The 20817-nt window shown below is 38.8% G+C and overlaps 1 protein-coding gene across 1 annotated transcript in view; it reads right to left on the bottom strand.

Annotated features, from left to right (window-relative positions):
* The window catches only part of LOC131962140 (E3 ubiquitin-protein ligase HECW1), a 57102-nt gene extending 39625 nt beyond the window's left edge, over positions 1-17477 (bottom strand). The window contains exons 1-6 of the mRNA XM_059327105.1: positions 17213-17477; positions 9779-10100; positions 8433-8540; positions 7343-7437; positions 3836-3911; positions 1858-2027 (exon numbers count right to left, since the gene is read on the bottom strand). Of these exons, the coding sequence (XP_059183088.1) occupies positions 1858-2027; positions 3836-3911; positions 7343-7437; positions 8433-8540; positions 9779-10100; positions 17213-17242 (801 nt within the window). The 5' untranslated portion in view covers positions 17243-17477. The remainder of the gene's footprint in view (positions 1-1857; positions 2028-3835; positions 3912-7342; positions 7438-8432; positions 8541-9778; positions 10101-17212) is intronic.
* Between the last annotated feature and the right edge of the window lie 3340 nt (positions 17478-20817).

The following is a 20817-nucleotide window of genomic DNA, read 5'->3' on the forward strand; positions in this document are numbered from 1 at the left end:
CCCACTGCTCCTTGCATGCTGTGTTCACTTGTGTGTGTAAAAAAAAAGGATAGGTTAAATACAGATATTGAATTTCCCCATTGTTGGATTAATAAAGGATAAATCTTTAAAAAAAAATCTTAATCTTAAACCTACCGAAAATGTTAATACTTTAAAAGCCTTTTTGCTTGTGCTCTTTGTCCACAACAGGACTGACTGGCAATTAACTTTCCAGGAAGGGGCAGTTTTCCAAGAAAGACTCTCAAAATGAAAAATCAATTGTCTGATCTTATTTTCAACACAGCAAAGATGATTTTCATGGATTACATACTTTCCTACTCTACTGCTGAAACCAAAGAAGCACCTAATCCTCCCTTTTTTCTTTATTGTGCAATCTGTCAAACTGCGTTTATTTTAGAAACGTTTTAAATGTTGGAATATTTCTCCTCCTTCACATGCCTTTAAATAACAATGCAATGTTGAGACGAAAATAAAACTGACCACTATACTGACCTACTTTGTTTGAAGAACCATTGAGTGCTTTCCAGTCATGCCCCAAAAGTACATATCAAGATTATTAAAACACTTTGCTTGTTACTCTTAATTTGTCTCTATATTTCCATCATGGAATCACACATCAACACACAGAGTCAATAATGGAAACTGCTGAAAAAGTATTTGATGACTTTTTTTTTTTTTTTTAAAACAAAAAATGAGGCAAACCAAATAAAACGTTACCATTGAAAAATATCTCAAAACATACTAGAAATTTACTGTAAAGTCTTATTCAGTTCAATATTGACTTGCATGCATCTGCACAATCCATAGATAATTGACGTAGTGGCAACACCCCAAATCATACGATTCTTTATCTTCTATTTTCTTCTAAATGGGGCCATTATTAGAACTATTAATAGCAAATTATCTTGAAGAAGATTTTTTACTAGCAATTGAGACCATAGTGTTGTCCTAAAAAAACGTTCTGAGGTATAAATCAAGTGAGAAGTTTTCTCCTTTGCAGCCACACTTAGCGCCCCCTGCTGAAATTTTAAGTAGAATGCTGCTTAATCACTTCCTGGTTTGCCTCCCTGCTCAGACCTGGAGGTTGCCGCCTGGCGCAATCACCAATGGTACAGGTAGAAAACAGCTACCTTGGCCAACACAAAATACCTCTTTTTCTTTAGTTGATTAATCAGCTTGGCCTCTTGCGCTAATTTAATTTTACATCTTTGCCAGCCATGTTACCTAACAATATCAGATCTTGATATGAAAACCGATTCTCAGACAAAATTCAGCTACAGTCCCACTGAAAGCTAGAGCAGAACCCGCAACAAACCAAGAAAACATGCAGGCCAGCATGATGACATAAGCTATTGCTAATGTAAGTGTTCCTTTAATCTATTCTGTTTGACCATTTAAATCTTCCCCTAGATGTTAGCTAAATCAATATCACTGAGCTAATGTTAGCAAGCTTCAGCTGACACTTACTGAGGAAATCAGTCTGGTGTAATACTGCAGAGCAGAGTGACATTGATGCGATGTGTGTTCAACTATTGTGCGCTAGTGTAAACAGCTAAAGATGCCTTTTCCACTGACCTTGATTCAGATGTGAATAACACCTGCAACTATACACATAAAGCATCTGAAAAATAAATAATAAATGCTTCCATTTGCCTCGTAAGGAAAGACTGTCTGCTTTCAATCTCCTTTCTAAGTCAGGGACAATCCTTTTCTACAGACTGAATCTTAATCTTCACAGATGATACAGGAAACCGTATGCATACAGATCATGTGGTTTAAACAATTTAAATGTCTAAAAATAGCATGGAAATGTATCAACTTATGAGAGAAAGCATGCACCACTGTTTGTGTATGTACCTCTGTGCTCCATTGTGGGTTGATTGTGTTGCAGACCACTCCAGAGCGTTTGTCTTGACCGTGGTGTGGCAGCGAGGGAAAGATGCTGTGTTTTCCAGGCTGGATGGAAAGCTTTAGGTAGGGGTCAGGATTGAAGAACATCCCCTTCTTCAAACCAACTGCCTGGAGGTCTGAAAGAGGTGGACGGGAAAGCAAAGAAGGAAAGAATGATGGAATGTCACAAAAAATGTTTGTCCTGTCCTGTAGAACACTTTGAAAACTTTAAATTAAAAAACGTTTCAGTAACAGAAGCTAAATGCGCAATCATTTTATAATGTGGTGACCATCTGTAATGCGTTGGGCAACCTTTACCACAGTGAGCAACCCACAGCAGGTGAAGATTCTGCATGGATAACTGTCCATTCTCCTGGTGAAGAAAGACATAAGAGAGGTGGACTACAGGAATTGCCAGGCTTGATTTTACTCCCGCTATTTTTTGGTTTCCAAGCAGGACAGGGGGCTTTGTCCTATTCTTGGCCTCAGGAGCCTCAACGAGTTTCTTTGCCCCCTGAGATGCAGGATGCTGACAGTCCCCAGGGTGAGACAGGCCATCACAGCAGGGTGAGACAGGCCATCACAGCAGGGACCCAGGGTGAGACAGGCCATCACAGCAGGGTGAGACAGGCCATCACAGCAGGGGACCCAGGGTGAGACAGGCCATCACAGCAGGGGACCCAGGTTGAGACAGGCCATCACAGCAGGGACCCAGGGTGAGACAGGCCATCACAGCAGGGGACCCAGGGTGAGACAGACCATCACAGCAGGGACCCAGGGTGAGACAGGCCATCACAGCAGGGGACCCAGGGTGAGACAGGCCATCACAGCAGGGGACCCAGGGTGAGACAGGCCATCACAGCAGGGGACCCAGGGTGAGACAGGCCATCACAGCAGGGAACCCAGGGTGAGACAGGCCATCACAGCAGGGACCCAGGGTGAGACAGGCCATCACAGCAGGGACCCAGGGTGAGACAGGCCATCACAGCAGGGACCCAGGGTGAGACAGGCCATCACAGCAGGGGACCCAGGGTGAGACAGGCCATCACAGCAGGGACCCAGGGTGAGACAGGCCATCACAGCAGGGACCCAGGGTGAGACAGGCCATCACAGCAGGGGACCCAGGGTGAGACAGGCCATCACAGCAGGGACCCAGGGTGAGACAGGCCATCACAGCAGGGTGAGACAGGCCATCACAGCAGGGACCCAGGGTGAGACAGGCCATCACAGCAGGGGACTGGTTTGCCACAATCGATTTGAAGGATGCCTACTTCCAGATTCCGATCTGGCAGGGGCACCGGTGGTTTCAAAATCAAATCAATCAATCAAAATTACTTTATTTATCCCGAGGAGACAGCCTGATGGCTGTAGGAGAGAAGGATCTTTTGTATCTCTCCATCCTGCAATGGAGAGAGAGGAGCCGTCCACTGCTGTTTTTTTGGTCCATAAAGGTTTTGTGTAGCAGATGATCTGGGTATTTCAGGATGGCCTCGAACATCTTGACAGTGGCTGTCTCCACCACCTCCTCCAGTGTGTCCAACCTGGCTCCAACCACAGAACCAGCTCTTTAGACTTTAAAAAAAGAAAAGGCGTATTGTATCCTTCGGTGTCGTAAACTCTCAAGGAGAGCCATCTGAATCAGGAATATATTATATATATATTATATATATTAGGGCGTGGTATTTAAATTACGCTTGTTTAGAGCTGCCACATTTATCAACAGCCGATCATTCTCACGCTGTGATTGGAGAGATACGAACGTTTGATAAATCACAGCGTGAACCCTGTTGTAAGATGAAATATACGCTCAGATCTGCGTTCATTTCTACGCTCGTTTGATAAATGAGGACCAGTGTGTGGAAGTATTGACTGAAGGGTTTGTGGAGTAGGGGAAGAGCAGAACAGTAAGACGCAAAGAAGAAGAAGACAGATGTTGGTGTCCTACCTGACAAGGAAAAGTTAATGAGTCTCCTGTTGCCCATTCCATGGTTGGCTTCAGGAATGGCCACTGGCTTTAATATCTGAGAACACAGATAAACACAAAGAGTTGAGAACTATCCTCAAATGAAAAAGAATATGAAAACACACTTAGAGCCGATCTCAGCTGACACTGATCGAGAGGCAGGGTCCACCCTGGACAGATCTCCAGACTCTCACAGGACAACCAATCAAGCTCTCATTCACTCCTATGGGCAACTTAGAGTCACCAATTGAACCTAAGCTGCATGTCTTTGGACTGTGGGAACATGCAAACTCCACAAGATGGATTCAAACCCACAAGCCTCTTGTTGTGTTTATTAGGACAGGATTTTAAGTAAATATTTTAAATATAACTAAATGTTGTCTAGAGCTGCGACATCTATCTATAAAAGCAAGAGTGTGTGTATCTAGTTCATATCTCTCTGACCGCTAGTCAGACTGACATCAGATTTCCTATGTGTCTTGCTCATGGCACGAAGGTGTGCATCCTCGATTTTGAAGATTTTTGAATTGATTTTTCAAAATATCATTATTTACGTAGGACGTGTTGCAGCATTGCACTGTTTCTGATCGGACGCCTTTTAGTGGAGCTCCGCCCCATTGTGTGATAGGCCTACACCTGGTCAGTAACACAATTCACTCTGGATTTCCACCCTGACTCATCTCATCTGGAAGTCTATTTAGCCTACCTATCTTTAGGAGTTTTAAAATGCGCTACAAGGTTCGATTTTCCAATAATATTCAAATAGTTTCCAGCAAATATCAATGTTTAATGTGTATGTGCTGGATGGTGTGGTGCCTTATGAAAAGTAAGTGTTTAATGGAGTTGCAGACGTTGTTGTAGCGCGATTAGCATGCTAAGCGGAGATTTAGCTTTATTCACTTCTTATGTTGCATTACTATGTAATTCAGGGATGACATTCATGTTGCTTAGCATAATGCCCATAATCATTTGATATGAGATACTTACATGCAATATAGTATATCAGCTAATTGGGTTCATGCAAATGTACTTTTAGTGCAGCATACTGCGTAATTTGCTATCTCACCATTAGCATGCTAACGAATACATACTTCCTACGGGCACTGCACTAGTTCATTTAAACAATAGCAAACAACAAATCTGAAATGTCAATATAATAAATGATATTCCTGACACCAAAATACTGAGTGAAGATTAGAAATAAAGTGATTCACAGTGGTAGAGAGACTTTGTCTCAGCCAACAGTCAAGTTTACAAGAATTTGGTTATGTTGAAGAGCTGCCTTTTTTTTTTTTTTCATTTTTGTGGACAGTGTATCATCTTCACTTGATTATAACTGAGGAGCTCAGCTTCTGGCATGCTGCAGCAGACATTTTATGTCACATCCACGTTCCATGTATTATGGCCGTATGATGAAACTTTAATGATGCCCATTAGGAAAGTGGGCCACTGCAGTCAAATAACAGAGTAAAGGTCAGGAATGGCAGTATACAAGTACAGAAAGACTATAGTAAACCAAGATTAAATATTAAATGGAGAAATAAAACCCAATTAAAGAACACAATAAACCTATTTATGATGATTTCTAAGTATAAAACTGACATGGTGCAAAAAGTTCATGATCTCCAAAACACGATTGCTGATATATTAGAAATCATGTTGTCTGACACTTTTGATGTCAGAGACAAAACACCAACACGTGCCTTTTCTAAAGCTCTGTTTCAATTAGCTTTATTATCCTGGCATTGATCCTATGGCCAGTCAGAGGAGAAATATAGGGGATGGGAGAGAGACAGAGGAGCTGAAAGAGGAGGAAGGGTTAGAAGAAAGACACAAAATGACCAAAAAAATACAAAAATGTATTATTTTTTTAAATACACAAAATTACCCAAAAAAGACACAGAATAAAAATAAAAAAAACCCCACAAAATTATTTTAAAAAGACACAAAATTACAAAAAAAGACACAAAATTACAAAAAAAAAGACACAAAATCACCCAAAAAAAAGTAATTAAAGGGACCTTCCACACACAACACGGTAAAGTGCCATTCACATAAAACTCACATTAAACTTTCATATCAAGGTGGGGGCCACAAAATATCATCACGAGGGCCACAATTGGCCCGCGGGCTGCGAGTTTGAGACCCATGCTTTAAAGGCTACATCGCATTACTTTCTGCATAATAAACTCCCACGCACCACCAGCCGTAAGAATAACACGAAATGTGTGATATTAAACTTCACAAATGCAACGAGGCAGTTAAACGAATCAGATGCATGTTAATCTCTCAATATGCTGCAAAAAAACAAACAAGTAAAGGACTAAATGAGCCAGTACAAGCATACGATTAAAGAAAAATAAAGCCATGAAGAAAGTGAATATTTATGGTTACCCAGGCTATCCAGCTGAGCCTCCTCCTCCTCCTGCTCCTTCTCTCAAGATGAGTAGGAGTCAGCAATCCCAGCTTTAGACACGTACTGTCCATCACACCCATATAAATCAAGTGTTGTCCTGTCTGTGTAGAGTAAACAACGTCTCCAGCGTTTCTCCTCTAGCTGATGCTTTCCATCCCTAACCTGAATGACTTACCTGGAGTGGATTCTTTTTTTCCCCCTATCTCTACTCCTCCCACTTTCCGTCTCCCTTCCTGTGGGGGTTATTTTTATTCAGTTGTCCTCAGGAAGCAGTACAGATCAAGTTCTGGCCCCCTCAGCATTTCCAGGGGCCCAGAGCAGCAGAATGGGACGGCATAGACTGTAACCTAATCACAGAGCTGGACATCCTTCTGATAACAGGGTTGCTTTAGAGACGGGAACGTCAACATTCATATGAGACACGACATGAAAAGACATAAAATGACCAAAAAAAGACACAAAATTACTATAAAAAAAGCGGCAAAATTACAAAAAAAAGCAGCAAAATTACAAAAAGACACAAAATTACAAAAAAAGCCGCAAAATTACAAAAAAGACACAAAATGACAAAAAAAATAAACAGAATTACAAAAAAACACAATATGACAGAAAAAAGACTAAATTATTTTAAAAAAGAAACAAAATGACCAAAATAAGACATAGAATTACCAAAAAAGACACAAAATGACTAAAAAAAGACACAAAATAACTAAAAAAGACACAAAATGACCAAAAAAAGACACAAAATAACTAAAAAGACACAAAAAAATATACAAAATGACCAAAAAATTTGTCAAAAGCTCCTGCAAAGAGTAAAACCTTTTTCTGCAAAATCGAACTGATTTGTAATGGATGTTTAATTATTTGACACGCCACTATAGCATTGCACTTCCATCAGAGTGTAGCAGCAGAGAAGCTACTTCAGGAGAATCTTATTGCCTGACAAGCACAAAGGCTGATTTAACATGAATGACTGAAGTGAGAAGAATGGACGCAAGATGCTAAGTCATCAATAAAGACCCGAAAAAAGTTGCATATGTCAAAATAAAGCCACAAGGCATGGTGAGACTCACAGGGGGAGAACCTTTCTTTATGGTGATGCTGGGTGTGGTGGCCCTCAGAGCTCCGGTGACACCGTGGTAGTACCTGAAGCAGACCTGGCTCTCAGCTGAGGAGGACAAAGAAGAATGAAATGATTAAACAAGAATTAGTTACCTTTCACCAACACTGAATCCTATTTGACACTGTATTTTTACATGAAGCTCAAACAAAAACAAAAAGAATATTTTATTTCCCAACAAGATATTTTTAGGAAGAGGACTTTTCAACATATACGCTTACAGGTCACTTAATAAGGTACGCCTGTTCAACTGCTTGTTAAACCAAATATCTAATCAGCCAATCACATGGCAGCAACTCAATGCAGTTAGGCATGTAAACATTCCAAGACCTGCTGTAGTTCAAAGCGAGCATCAGAATAATGAAGAAAGGTGATTTAAGTGACTTTAAACTCGGCATGGTTGCTGATCTACTGGGATTTTCACACACAAACATCTCTAGGGTTTACAGATATTGTGAAAAAGTTCCATAAAATGCTTTCTGTTCGAGGCCAGAAATTCCAGTCTGTCCACCTCTGGCTGCTGTCACTGTGCCGGAACATTCAGGTGGCAGTTAATTCTGTTGATTGCTTTGATCTGATTGCCTTTGATCTTTGCTCTGATTAAAGTTACAGATACACACACACACACATGCGCGTAAGCGCACACACTCCTCAAGATACACATGCTTCAAACACACACACGCGCACACACACACACACACACACACATTTTGAGGTTAAAGGGCATAGGTTGCTGTATAAATAAATACTTGAAAAGGAATGCTTGTTGTAGGTGTGCTCCTTGTATATAATATAGTATCATAACATTATTAGTATTAATTGTTTGAAATCTCTGAAGAATCTCATCATAGTGTACACACACCGGCAGTAGCCCCCGTAGCCCTTTCAGAATTTCCCCAGAGGAAATTTTCTAGTTACCTTATACAGTTCTTATGGCCAAGCAAACAGTATGAATAAGCGTACACTGATGTGACAGCTGCATGTAACTTCCAAACAAATTTTTTTTTTTTCTCAAAAAGCTAATAAGACTTTTTTGTTTTTACCGTTACTGAAGTTGGAGCTGGAGTCAATTTTCCAAACGATGTGGCCCTTGTGAGATCCATTGATGCCTCGGTTCTTGTAGTCCATAAAGTTCTCAGACAAAGGCTCATCTGCAAAAAAGACAAAGCCATTAAAATGGCAATGCTACTCCAACTCTGCAGTATTCCCATCGCTGCAACTGATTAGCTATGAAGGAATTCCCTTGAAATTAACACTCTTGAGAAATCTTAACAGGCAAGGCTCTAGGCATAGGCGACATAAGCGCCATCTGCTGGAGGGGCACCGTCTGTCACCCTCGAGGGAGAAAAAATAATAATAATAATTTCCGATGCCCATTGTCGCCCTCCCTTCGTGTTCTGTCTTTCTGAAAATAATAAATATTAACAAAATAAAGAAACAGATAAACAATGACATTTTGTCACTTGTGGTGCTGAGTCACATGACGTGTGGTCATTGCCTTGCCCCCCTTTAGACGGTCAGACTGCTGTCACAGAGGTTACGTCAAGTAACAGACACGTTATGTTTTGATAAATCTTTCAAGATGAAACGGCCGTCAAAGCTCTCCGGTGCGCAGTATCGAAAGAGAAGAAAAGAGGAGGAGAAGGTATATAAAGGTAACGTTATGTCATCTTTTTTTAAATGCCGTTTTGTGTGAAGACGTTTCATTTGTATTAACTTGCTAGCTAGGTTGAAAAAAGCAATGCTACCTTAACACAGTTAAGCACATTTTTTGCGCGGTTTGCACTTTCATTGTCTCTCTTGTCTCTAACTTTGTTAGCGTCTCCAGCTGTGCTTCTTTGCGAATTTACTCGTAAGATAATAATTATGGAGACAGACAGTTGTATTATATAGCCTGGTTAGCACCATGGGCAAACAAAAACAGGAGTTCCCCCCTCTGTGAAACAGCAAGCGGAGCTGCTCAACATACGTACAGCAGAAAAACATGGTTGACAGTGAGGAGATTCGACAATGTACAACCCCAATTGTAAAATAAGTTTCCTAGTTTGAGCATTATACATCTTTTGCACATTTTCAGATCGAAGTACTCTGTTTTTATTACATTTTTTATAACAACTCTGGTGTGACCAAGACTGCTGTGGTTGTTATGAGGGACTCTATCTTATCACTACTATGACCCTCAACAGGGATCGTGGTTGGGCAATTTGAAATTTGACGCATTCAAATGACGCTGTTATTGTTGTTTGATTCACATTTTACAAAGGGTCCCAACTTTTATGGAACCGTGATTGTAGATCATGTAACTTTTGAAGCTCATGTCATCAAATATAGTTAATTTATTTGTATTAATTTTGTATGAACTTGAACATTCACGTCATATTTCACTTACCAACCAGATACATGCCAATCCAGTCTCCAGCGTCCACTTCCTCCTTGATGTCCCATGTGATCACCAGGTCTTCAGACTGGCCGATGGTGTAGTGGGAGGAGCTTATGGTGAGGGTGGACCGGGTGTCTTGGGAGACAAGATCAGTGTCACTGGTGGACCGCGGCAGCCCCAGCATGAAGTCGTCCTGGTTCAGACCGTTGACAGCGTAGGTCTCCGGACCGCAGCTGTGACGAACCGCATTCTTGCAGCGCTGGCGGGTCTGGCTGCTGCGGGTCGGGGAGGCCATGGCTGCCAGGCCCAGGAACCGATTCTGGTACAAGTTCTGCAAGAAAATACACAGTAAAAATATTTAGACCAAATACCAAGTTAAATGATTTTCATCTGAACACAAAAAAAATCAAACTAGTAATCACCTGATTGGTGTTTCTGTTAAATTTCCTCTATGATTAGCTAGCTTTCTCGGTTGGCTGTGACAATTTAGGCCACTGTAGCTTCAGGAGTAATTTAACAGTAAACCCACTTTCTTGAGTTAGTAAATTACATGTACGTTTTACTCTGTCAGGCTTTTTATGTTCCCTGTCCCATTTACAGTGCTCATTGCAATGGTTATTTTACTTTTTCAAGAGAAAACATCCATTCTGCTCACTTACGTAGTACTCGACGCCACAACAACACGCGTAATTTGTAAAAGCCGGCGAAGCAGTGTTGCCAACTTGGCGACTTTGTTGCTATATTTAGCGACTTTTCAGACCCCTTTAGCGACTATTTTTCTTAAAAGCGACTGGCGACAAATCCAGCGACTTTTTCTGGTGTTACAGACCTCCTGCAGCAGTCTCTCCCAGCTGCAGAGCCAGAGGGGATGTTAACCCCTTAGCATCCAGCCTGCAAATTGCTAAAAGGCTAACAGTTAGCTCTGTAGCAGTACAGTGTGTATGTGCTGCTGCTGCAGGAGGCGTTCACTTAGCAATCTCTGTTTGTTTACAACAAGCACCGGACACTCTGTGCACAGTTAGCGATGCCGGTTAATTCACGATCACGATGTCTATGATCAGCGGAGACGCTGTGCATAATTAGCCATGCTGGTTTGTTTATGATCAGCTGCTGATGCTGTGCATAATTAGCCATGCTGGTTTGTTTATGATCAGCTGATGACGCTGTGCATAATTAGCCATGCTGGTTTGTTTATGATCAGCTGCTGACGCTGTGCATAATTAGCCATGCTGGTTTGTTTATGATCAGCTGCTGATGCTGTGCATAATTAGCCATGCTGGTTTGTTTATGATCAGCTGCTGATGCTGTGCTTTAGAGTAAAACTTAAATTCTACTGACATTGATTCCTTGTGCTACTTTCAGATGCTTCTATTTTAAAGATGATTGTTCTTTTCTTCATAATGTGTACTCAATTGCAGAGAAGTAAACACACAAAAAAGGGAAAAACATTTTAAAAAAAACAACTGCAGCAACCAGTTAATGAGAGTATCAACTTGGGAATGAGTCTGGTCAACATGGATGCTATGATCACTGTAAATCATAACATCATTACAAGCAAGTCCAAATGTAAAGGAGAGTTTTTCATCAGATCAGAGAATGCTCTAGTTGGGAAGCAGCTCCAGGGCATGGCTCAGCCAGCCTTGATGGATTGTTCTAAATGCTGAGGCTCTTTGTGCATGCAGTTGGTGAAGAAAGGTCACCTGCATGCACAGTGCAGTTTTCATATGCCTGCTTGTGTCATTATCTGACATGTATGACATCCATAGTAAAAAGCCAGTACCACTGATTAGTAATATATATGTTGATTTTGAAAAATTGGCACTGATATACAATGTTGAATATGTAATAGAGTTGATATTTTGAAATGAACATGATTAAAGAAACTAAATGGCAGACGGTACGGCTGGGCGATATATGCAAAATATATCAATATATTGTTTAAATGTGGTATGGAATTAGACCATATTGCATATATTTAGGGTTGTCAAAAGTATCGATACTCAAAAAAGTATCGATACTAAAACGATACGATGCTCATTTTCAAAAGTATAGAGTATCGGTGTTTGCATTACCTCTTTTATTATAAATATTTAACCTGTGGTGCTGTTAATTTTTACATGTTGCATTTTTCTTGTTGTTAAAAATATTTCTGTTAAATTTTGGGGTCTTTGTTTTTATCCTGGTGGTATCGAAAATGGTATCGAGTTGAAAATTTTAGTATTGTGACAACCCTACATTTATCTATATATTTTTTTTTCTTTCTTTATATATAAATGCTGCCCTTACTAGGGTTTGTCATATTTAGTTCTTTTGTAATGTAATTATTCTTTTCTCATATAATTATATTTATTTCAGAAAAAGATTGGCCTATTTTATTTCATGAGCTATTTTTATTTAAGATATTTTTTGTAGGGGTGCACCGATTGCAATTTTCTGGCCGATCACCGATTTTTAAAAAGCCTGACCTGCCGATACCGATTTTTTTATAACTCACAGCATACACCTTCAATGTTTGAATCTTATTTTATATTAAAAAACAATAACACAGCAGTATTTTTCTTTAACAAATAAAGGAAATCACAATGTCTGAGGTAGTTAGTGAGATATTGAACTTAAAATAAATAGCAACAATTTACAAGACAAACTAACAAAAGAACCGCAACCATAAATAAAGTGTCGTGAGTTTTTGGTTTCGTTATAGTACAACATACATACATACATCATCATGTAGAAGTATGCGTACGTGCAGACGCACTTTAAAACCTTTGCGGAGGTAGATAAGATCGGTTTGACGTAAAAGAATCGTCCGATTCCGCAAAATTAAGGAAATCAGGGCCGATCGATCGGTGCACCCCTTATTTTTTGTATTTAAATGTGCACTTTGATTTCTTTTTTAAAAAAAGGTACTCCTGTTGTTATACAGTATTTATGTTCACTTAAATAAACAGTTTCAATAAAACTACTTGTGACATGTCATATTTGACTTTGACTTTGACTGAACATTTGCTCTCACTTGCTGATAAAAATATCAGGATATATATCACATATCGATATTCAGCCTAAATACATCGGGATATGATTTTTGGTCCATGTCGCCCAGCCCTAGAAGACAGTCACTTTTTCCTTGTTGTCAGGCAGAACAGTCACTGTACATAAATATGTATTTGTATTGGCACCAGACTCAAAATCCCATAATCATACAGACAAACTGGGTGGTGGTAAGCAGGCAAATGGAGAATATGGTGGTGGGTGATGGTTTTGAAGGGTGGAGTGGCTTGGGGGTGGGGGTGGGAGGGGGGGGGGGGGGCACTAACCTTGATACTACAGAGCTGCATCAGCATAATGACCAGTGAGCCCAAAGGAGACCAAAACCTGAGGGATCGGGAGGAGAAGGGTGGCGTGTTACAAAACCACAGAAACAAAAAAGCACAGGCTGTGAATGTAGCAGGTGGGAGGAAATACTAGCATCTGTACGCAGGAGATAACAGCATCATCACACTTTCATACTTCATCTTTGTCAGATAAAAATATGAATAATTGACAAGGAGCAGAAGCACAGATGGGCAAACAAACAAGAGCAAACTGTGACCTCCACATTCCACACTTACAACATATTCAACACAGCAACACAAACATCGGCTCACATGGTAAGCATCTTGCAATGGAAAGGAAACAAAATATTAGCAGCAACTCTTACTCTCGACTCGTTCTTACCCGACTCATTAAGAAGAGTAAGAACAAGTCGAAGCGGCACAGTCCTCCTGCAGCAGTCTCTCTCAGCTGCAGTCACAGAGCCGGAGGGGATGTTAACCCCTTAGCGTCCAGTCTGCGAATTGCTAACAGGCTAACAGTTAGCTCTGTAGCAGTAAAGTGTGTTTGTGCTAACAGGCTAACAGTTAGCTCTGTAGCAGTACAGTGTGTATGTGCTAACAGGCTAACAGTTAGCTCTGTAGCAGTAATGTGTGTATGTGCTAACAGGTTAACAGTTAGCTCTGTAGCAGTACAGTGTGTATGTGCTAACAGGCTAACAGTTAGCTCTGTAGCAGTACAGTGTGTATGTGCTAACAGGCTAACAGTTAGCTCTGTAGCAGTACAGTGTGTATGTGCTAACAGGCTAACAGTTAGCTCTGTAGCAGTACAGTGTGTATGTGCTAACAGGCTAACAGTTAGCTCTGTAGCAGTACAGTGTGTATCTGCTGCTGCTGCGGAGGTGTTCACTTAGCGATCTCTGTTTGTTTACAACAAGCACCAGACACTCTGTGCACAGTTAGTGATGCCGGTTAATTCACAATCACGATGTTTATGATCAGCAGAGATGCTGTGCATAATTAGCCATGCTGGTTTGTTTATGATCAGCTGCTGACATCGTGCAGAGTTAGCGACAGCAGCCACAGTTGAGTCTCCGTGTTTAATCCGTCGCGACGATCGAAAACCATACGTTGATTATAATAAGATACATATAAGATTAATACTAATATTAATTATAACAACAACAACAACAGAGTTGCACTGTAAAAAATGTTTGTAGAAACTACAGTAAAACACTGTAAAACTGCATCGGAAAATAGGGCGTAAAATTTGAAATTTAATATCAACGTAGTAGATGCCTTTAATAACCGTAAATCAAGGAATAGTATAAAACTTCTAAACTGTAGAAAACACACAATTTTTTCAAAATTAAAGGACAAATACCATAATATCAAGAGGACACAATTACCCTAAATATAAAGGGACTACTCGGTCTAAACTACAGTTTTTGATAATATTTACATTTAAATTTACAGTAGAAAACCCACTCACTGTGTTTTTTTAAGGTGAAATTCTGGCAACCACAGCTGCTGGTATTTTACCTTAAATTTAACAGATTTTTTTACAATGTGGATATATCCCCATCTGGCCACCAACTACAGGATGTGAACATTTAATAACTTTCTTGATAACCACTGTTGGTGAAATGTGGCCGTACGGCACATCCATCAAAAGCTGTATGTATGGCAGGGTTAGGGTTTTTTGGTCAATTTGTGACCACAAGAAGATGTAAAAAGACACAAAATGACCAAAAAAGACACAAAATTATTTAAAAAAAAAGACACAAAATTACCAAAAAAAGACAAAATTACTAAAAAACACACAAAATTACCAAAAAAAGACAAAATTACTAAAAAACACACAAAATTACCAAAAAAAGACACAAAATTACCCCAAAAAAAGACACAAAACTACTAAAAAAACACAAAATTACCAAAAAAAGTAATTAAAGGGACCTTCCACACACAACACGATAAAGTGCCATTCATATAAAACTCACATTAACTCATATCAAGGTGGGGGCCACAAAATATCGTCACGAGGGCCACAATTGGCCCGCAGGCCACGAGTTTGAGACCCATGGTGTATGGTGTGCTTGGGAATAAACACATGTTGTTGTTTTTTTCTATTATTCACCAATGTGTTTTTCCTCATAAATTAATTAGGCTAATTGAATAGACTTATTTTTAATCTACCGACATGTAAACAATCACATCGTCTCATTTGTTGTTTGTTATTCGCTTAATCACATCTAAGCATCTAATCTGCATGACAGCAAAACACAGAGGAAAACAAAAGTAAAATGCATCCATCATGTGTTGCTCCAGTATTTAAGAGGATTTTCATCTCCAGCCACCATAAATCACCTCAGATACCATTAGAAAATGACTTATTCACCTCATAAATATGGGCATTTTAAGCCAAACATGAAAGATGAGTCAAGATTTGAGACTGACTCTTTGATTTGTCGGTTATTAAACAGGATGGCAGCATTTAGGAACGATGGGGCTTAAAAATGAAGCACCTTTAATTACAATTTTACTCAAGTGTGTCTTGGTGGATATGTACTTTTCTTTATAGTCAAATTTTTTAAGTCCATTGTCATTGCACGGTAGTATAAAAAAATACATTAACACAACGAAATTGAGGCACAGCTTTCCCGCTAGTGCAAAAAAAAGATAAATATTAAATAAATAACCAACCAAGGCATGCACCCATCAAACAAACAAACCAAAAAAAGCACATCACACTAATCACAAAAGTAAGGGACTGTAAACAGAGACACATTGTAAAGGAAAAACCTACTGCACATGTACTCCATTGGTGCATTTACTACCCTCTGGTGTCCCTAGTGGCCAAAAAAGGCCACGCACACTAAAACTGCTATTAAATCACCATACATCAATATTTTTTTCAGATTTTTTTTCATAAATCTCTTAAAAAACTTCAGACTTGTTGAAAACCACCAACCATTTAATAATTTTCAAAATTTTAACCCTTTATATGCCAATTTATACATTTGAATTTTTCCATAATTTCTTCCAAAAGAACACAAAAGATTAATTATTTTCCATATAATAAATAGTAGGGAGCTGGGGTTTGGGTGGAGATTAGAGTCTTGGATATGTCAAAGATTAGCAACTAAATTGATTTGATTGCATTAGTAATTTTTATAAAGTGCATGATTCTCCCTCTGGTGTCTCTAGTGGCCAAAAAAGGCCACGCACACTAAAACTCCTATTAAATCACCATACATCAATATTTTTTCATTTTTTTTTTCATAGATCTCTTAAAAAACTTCAGACTTGTTCAAAACTAACCCTAACCCTAACCCAGACATCATTTTCAGAATTTTAACCCTTTATATGTCAGGTTATATAGTTGAATTTTTCCATAATTTCTTTCAAAAAACACACAAAAGATGAATTATTTTAGCATGACAGCAAAACACAGAGGAAAACAAAAGTAAAATACATCTGTTGTGTGTTGCTCCAGTATTTAAGAGGATTTTGAGGAAGGGAATCCCCACACATACACACACACACACACACACACACACACACAGGAGGGAGGGAGGGGGAAGCCTCTCCTTATATTAGGACTCGTAGTAGCCTAGATCCCAAATAAAGAGCAAGTGGGCCATAGCTGTATATGGGACCGGAACATCTCCAGCCACCATAAATCACCTCAGATACCATTAGAAAATGACTTATTCACCTAATAAATATGGGCATTTTAAGCAAAACGTGGAAAATGAGTCAATATTTGAGACTGACTCTTTGATTTGTAGGTTATTAAACAGGATGGCAACATTTAGGAACGATGGGGCTTAAAATAATAATAAAAAAACACCTTTATAATAATAATTTCAGTGTGTCTTGGTGGATGTGTAGGCTACACCATGCAGAAGAGCAAATCAGACAGCCATGGGTTGAACTTACTTCTTATTTCTACGCACCTTAATAGAATAACTCTACATATTTACATGTTTGGATAATATTTCATCCTATCGTTTCCTCCTCTGGAGACATAAATGGGAGATAAACAGGCTGCGGAGCGATGGGCCGCTGCTGGAGACGGATGTGATGAGAGGCTGCACCTCCCCGTTACACAGCAACAATGGAGACGACCAACCTGGGGTAGAAAGACCTGCCGGTGGATCATCTCCGAGGGTCGGGACCAGGACTCGAACACGCACTCGTCTGCTACTTCCCACCGAGTTCCATGTTGGTGGTGAACGGCAGCGGGGACACAAACAAGCCGAGTCCGGGGCCGATGAGGCAGCTAGAGGCTGTAGTCACATCCTCTCCTCGGTCTCTGGACCAGAGTAAAGCTACACACCATGAGAGCAAACACAGCTCACAGCTTCCGGCCCCCCTCCAAAATAAAACAGGAGCCTCGAAAACGTGATTTATTTATTTATTTGATTGGAAGTACATTTTTTTCATTTCTGTACGGTAAATGTTCGAATATATCTAAACTGAAATCAATTTTATTATCGATTTAGGTAATAAAATTGATATCTTTTATAGTCTAGTACTTATATGCATACAATTGGGACAATATACAACGTATCATATTACATATATATATATATATATACATACATATATGTATTTTTTTTTTTTTACATATGTTTACATATGTTATATATGTATGCACATCCTGCACAGGCTAAATATATGACACGTTGCTATGCTATTATTATCACTATTACTACTAGTATTATTATTATTTTATACATATACTGTTGCTGCCATTTCTATTATTACTATATATTGTTATATACTACTATTATTATTATACTGGCTTTATTATTATTATTATGATGATGATGATGAGTATTATTATATTTTATTTTATCATATTATTATTATTATTTATTATATTTTCTATACTGTGCTTCTTCTTCTTCTTATTATTATTATTATTATTATTATTATATTCATATATTATTATGATATATTATATTATCATATTATATTATATGATATATACTGTCTAGTCACAATAACATTATTACCATCTATCTATCTATCTATCTATCTATCTATCTATCGTCAAGTCAAAATGCGCTCTTATTTTGAAAGCTCCACTTCTGGTCATATTCCAGATAACTTTGTCGGTAGCTCAGTACCAGAAGCCTCACAGCCAACCACAAAGCACGCTTCTCTCCTCGCGTGCGCTGCTTCCTAGTCCACCTACCACCGCAACACACACACACACACACACACACACACACACGTTATTATCCACACCACTCTGTCATTCTGTGCATCTTTTCCATTGAGAGCTGCAGGATGTGAGGAGGCTGGTTCTGAGAGGAACCTTCAGCTGGTTCTGAGAGGAACCTTCAGCTCGTCGGTCATGTCTGCTCTGACCTGTGGTTGTGGGTGAAAATCCCAGTAGATCAGCAGTTTGTGAAACACTCAGACCAGCCCGTCCAGCATATTCAAAGAAATACACATTTGTTTATGCTCTAAACCATGGGTCTCAAACTCGCGGCCCGCGGGCCAATTGTGGCCCTCGTGACGATATTTTGTGGCCCCCACCTTGATATGAAAGTTTAATGTGAGTTTTATATGAATGGCACTTTACCGTGTTGTGTGTGGAAGGTCCCTTTAATTACTTTTTGGGGGGTAATTTTGTGTCTTTTTTAAATAATTTTGTGTCTTTTCCTAATAATTTTGTGTCTTTCTTTGGTAATTTTGTGCCTTTTTTTAATAATTGTGTGTCTTTTTTTGGTAATTTTGTGTCTTTGGTAATTTTGTGTCTTTTTTTAAGTGATTTTGTGTCTTTTTTGGGGTAATTTTGTGTCTTTTTTAAATAATGTTGTGTCTTTTCCTAGTAATCTTGTGTCTTTTTTTAATAATTTAGTGCCTTTTAAAAAAATAATTTGTCTTTTTTGGTAATTCTGTGTCTTTTCTGGGAATTTTTATGTCTTTTTAAAATAATTTTGTGTCTTTTTTGGTCATTTTATGTCTTTTTTAAAATAATTTCGTGTCTTTTTTAGTCATTTTGTGTATATTTTTTGCCATTTTGTGTGTTGTTTTGGGTCATTTTGTGTCTTTTAAAAATATTTTTGTGTCTTTTTTATTCTGTGTCTTTTTTTTGGTCCTTGTGATACTGCCTCCAGCGGCCCCCAGGTAATTTCAGTTTGAGACCCCTGACCTAAATGTTATTGGTAAATCCATATCATAAGTCATTTAGAACTTGGCTGTATTACTACAGAACACAACATATAAAGTGAATTCATGTATAAAAGTATAAATGAATGAATAAATAAAGACCAACAAGGAGCTCTATTCACTTTTTATTTTTTATTTCCAACAATATGAATTCTGCCACTTAAGCGGTGTGAGCAGTGAACAGACATAAAGCATCTCATTGCTCTCTACGGAGGGTAAACACACACATTAGGCAGACAGCCGACTACATACACAGACACAGAGGTCACACACTCAAACACACCTTTATATGTGACATTATACTCATGCAAACACATACATGACATCAGGCATTTATGTGCATTCATGTGCTGTCGGATTATTGGATAAACTTTACACCTGCACCAAAACCATCGAAGCGAAGGGTTTTATTTTCTCTGAAGTTTTGGCTTTTCCACAAGTTTCCATGTCCAATTTAATGCATCAGCAAAAAAAAAATCTCAGACCCCAGAGGGTTAAGGTCAGTAGCAACACTGTGTACTTAAACTGATTACTGTCAGTTACATTTATGTTTTAAAAGCCATTGGAAATTCTGTCAATGCAAAACAGCCTGATTTCTTCTAGCTAACTTTTATTTTAAGTCACTCCAACCTCAGCTGGTGGAAAATATCTGGTGGCTTGACCCTTGTAAAGAGACAGTTAACCCTATAAAGCCTGAACCGTGAAATAATTGCCAGAAAATTCGAAATTTTCAAAACTGGAGTGTTTGTTGAACCGGCTAACATTTTTTTAAATTCAATATCAATTTTCATATATGAATTTAATTTGGATCATATTTGATACATCAGGTCTTTTTGTGCAATTTGTTGCTCACAATTTGCTTTTCTTAAACTCACATAATCACATAAAACCTAATATTTTTAACCAAATAAAACTTTGACTTTCCTTTTAACATTTTCCTCAAACATACAAAATATTTTTTTCCATATAAAACAACATCATACATCTGCTGATATGAAGTTTTCACGCAGCAATGACTGATCCACCAGTGGAAGCAGCAAATCATTTTTGTTACATCTGGTATTTTTGTGAAATTTGTTGCTCAGTTTTTTTAATCATCAATTCTTGTATTCATCAGGTTTTTGATGTAGAGGTCTCAAAAACTTATGTATCAAATATGATACACTTGGCTTTATAGGGTTAATGCAAAGCAGACCCCTTTCCTTTGAATAATGTGGAACAAACAGCACTGCAGGTGACTCAGCAGATATTAAATGCATAAAAACACATGCAAACAGATGGCACTAGGGATGGGGGGGAAGGGGGGGGGGGGGGGTATGCCCCCCCACACTTTCAGCGACAAACATTGCTGGTAAAACAGAGGATTAATGTTCCGTTAGTTAGACTTATTTACATTGCAGCACATAGAGAGTCCGGCGGCTAATGGTGCGTTCAAGGTCTACACGAATGTCAGAATTTTCAACGTTGTTCCGAGCTCCAAGTTCTGACTTTCAAGTTCTGACTTTGAGTGTAAATTAAACACACCATGAGGCGTTACGGTTAGAACGTGTT

The sequence above is a fragment of the Centropristis striata genome, chromosome 23 (genome assembly GCF_030273125.1).
Source record: "Centropristis striata isolate RG_2023a ecotype Rhode Island chromosome 23, C.striata_1.0, whole genome shotgun sequence".
In the NCBI taxonomy this organism is placed as follows: Eukaryota; Metazoa; Chordata; class Actinopteri; order Perciformes; family Serranidae; genus Centropristis; species Centropristis striata.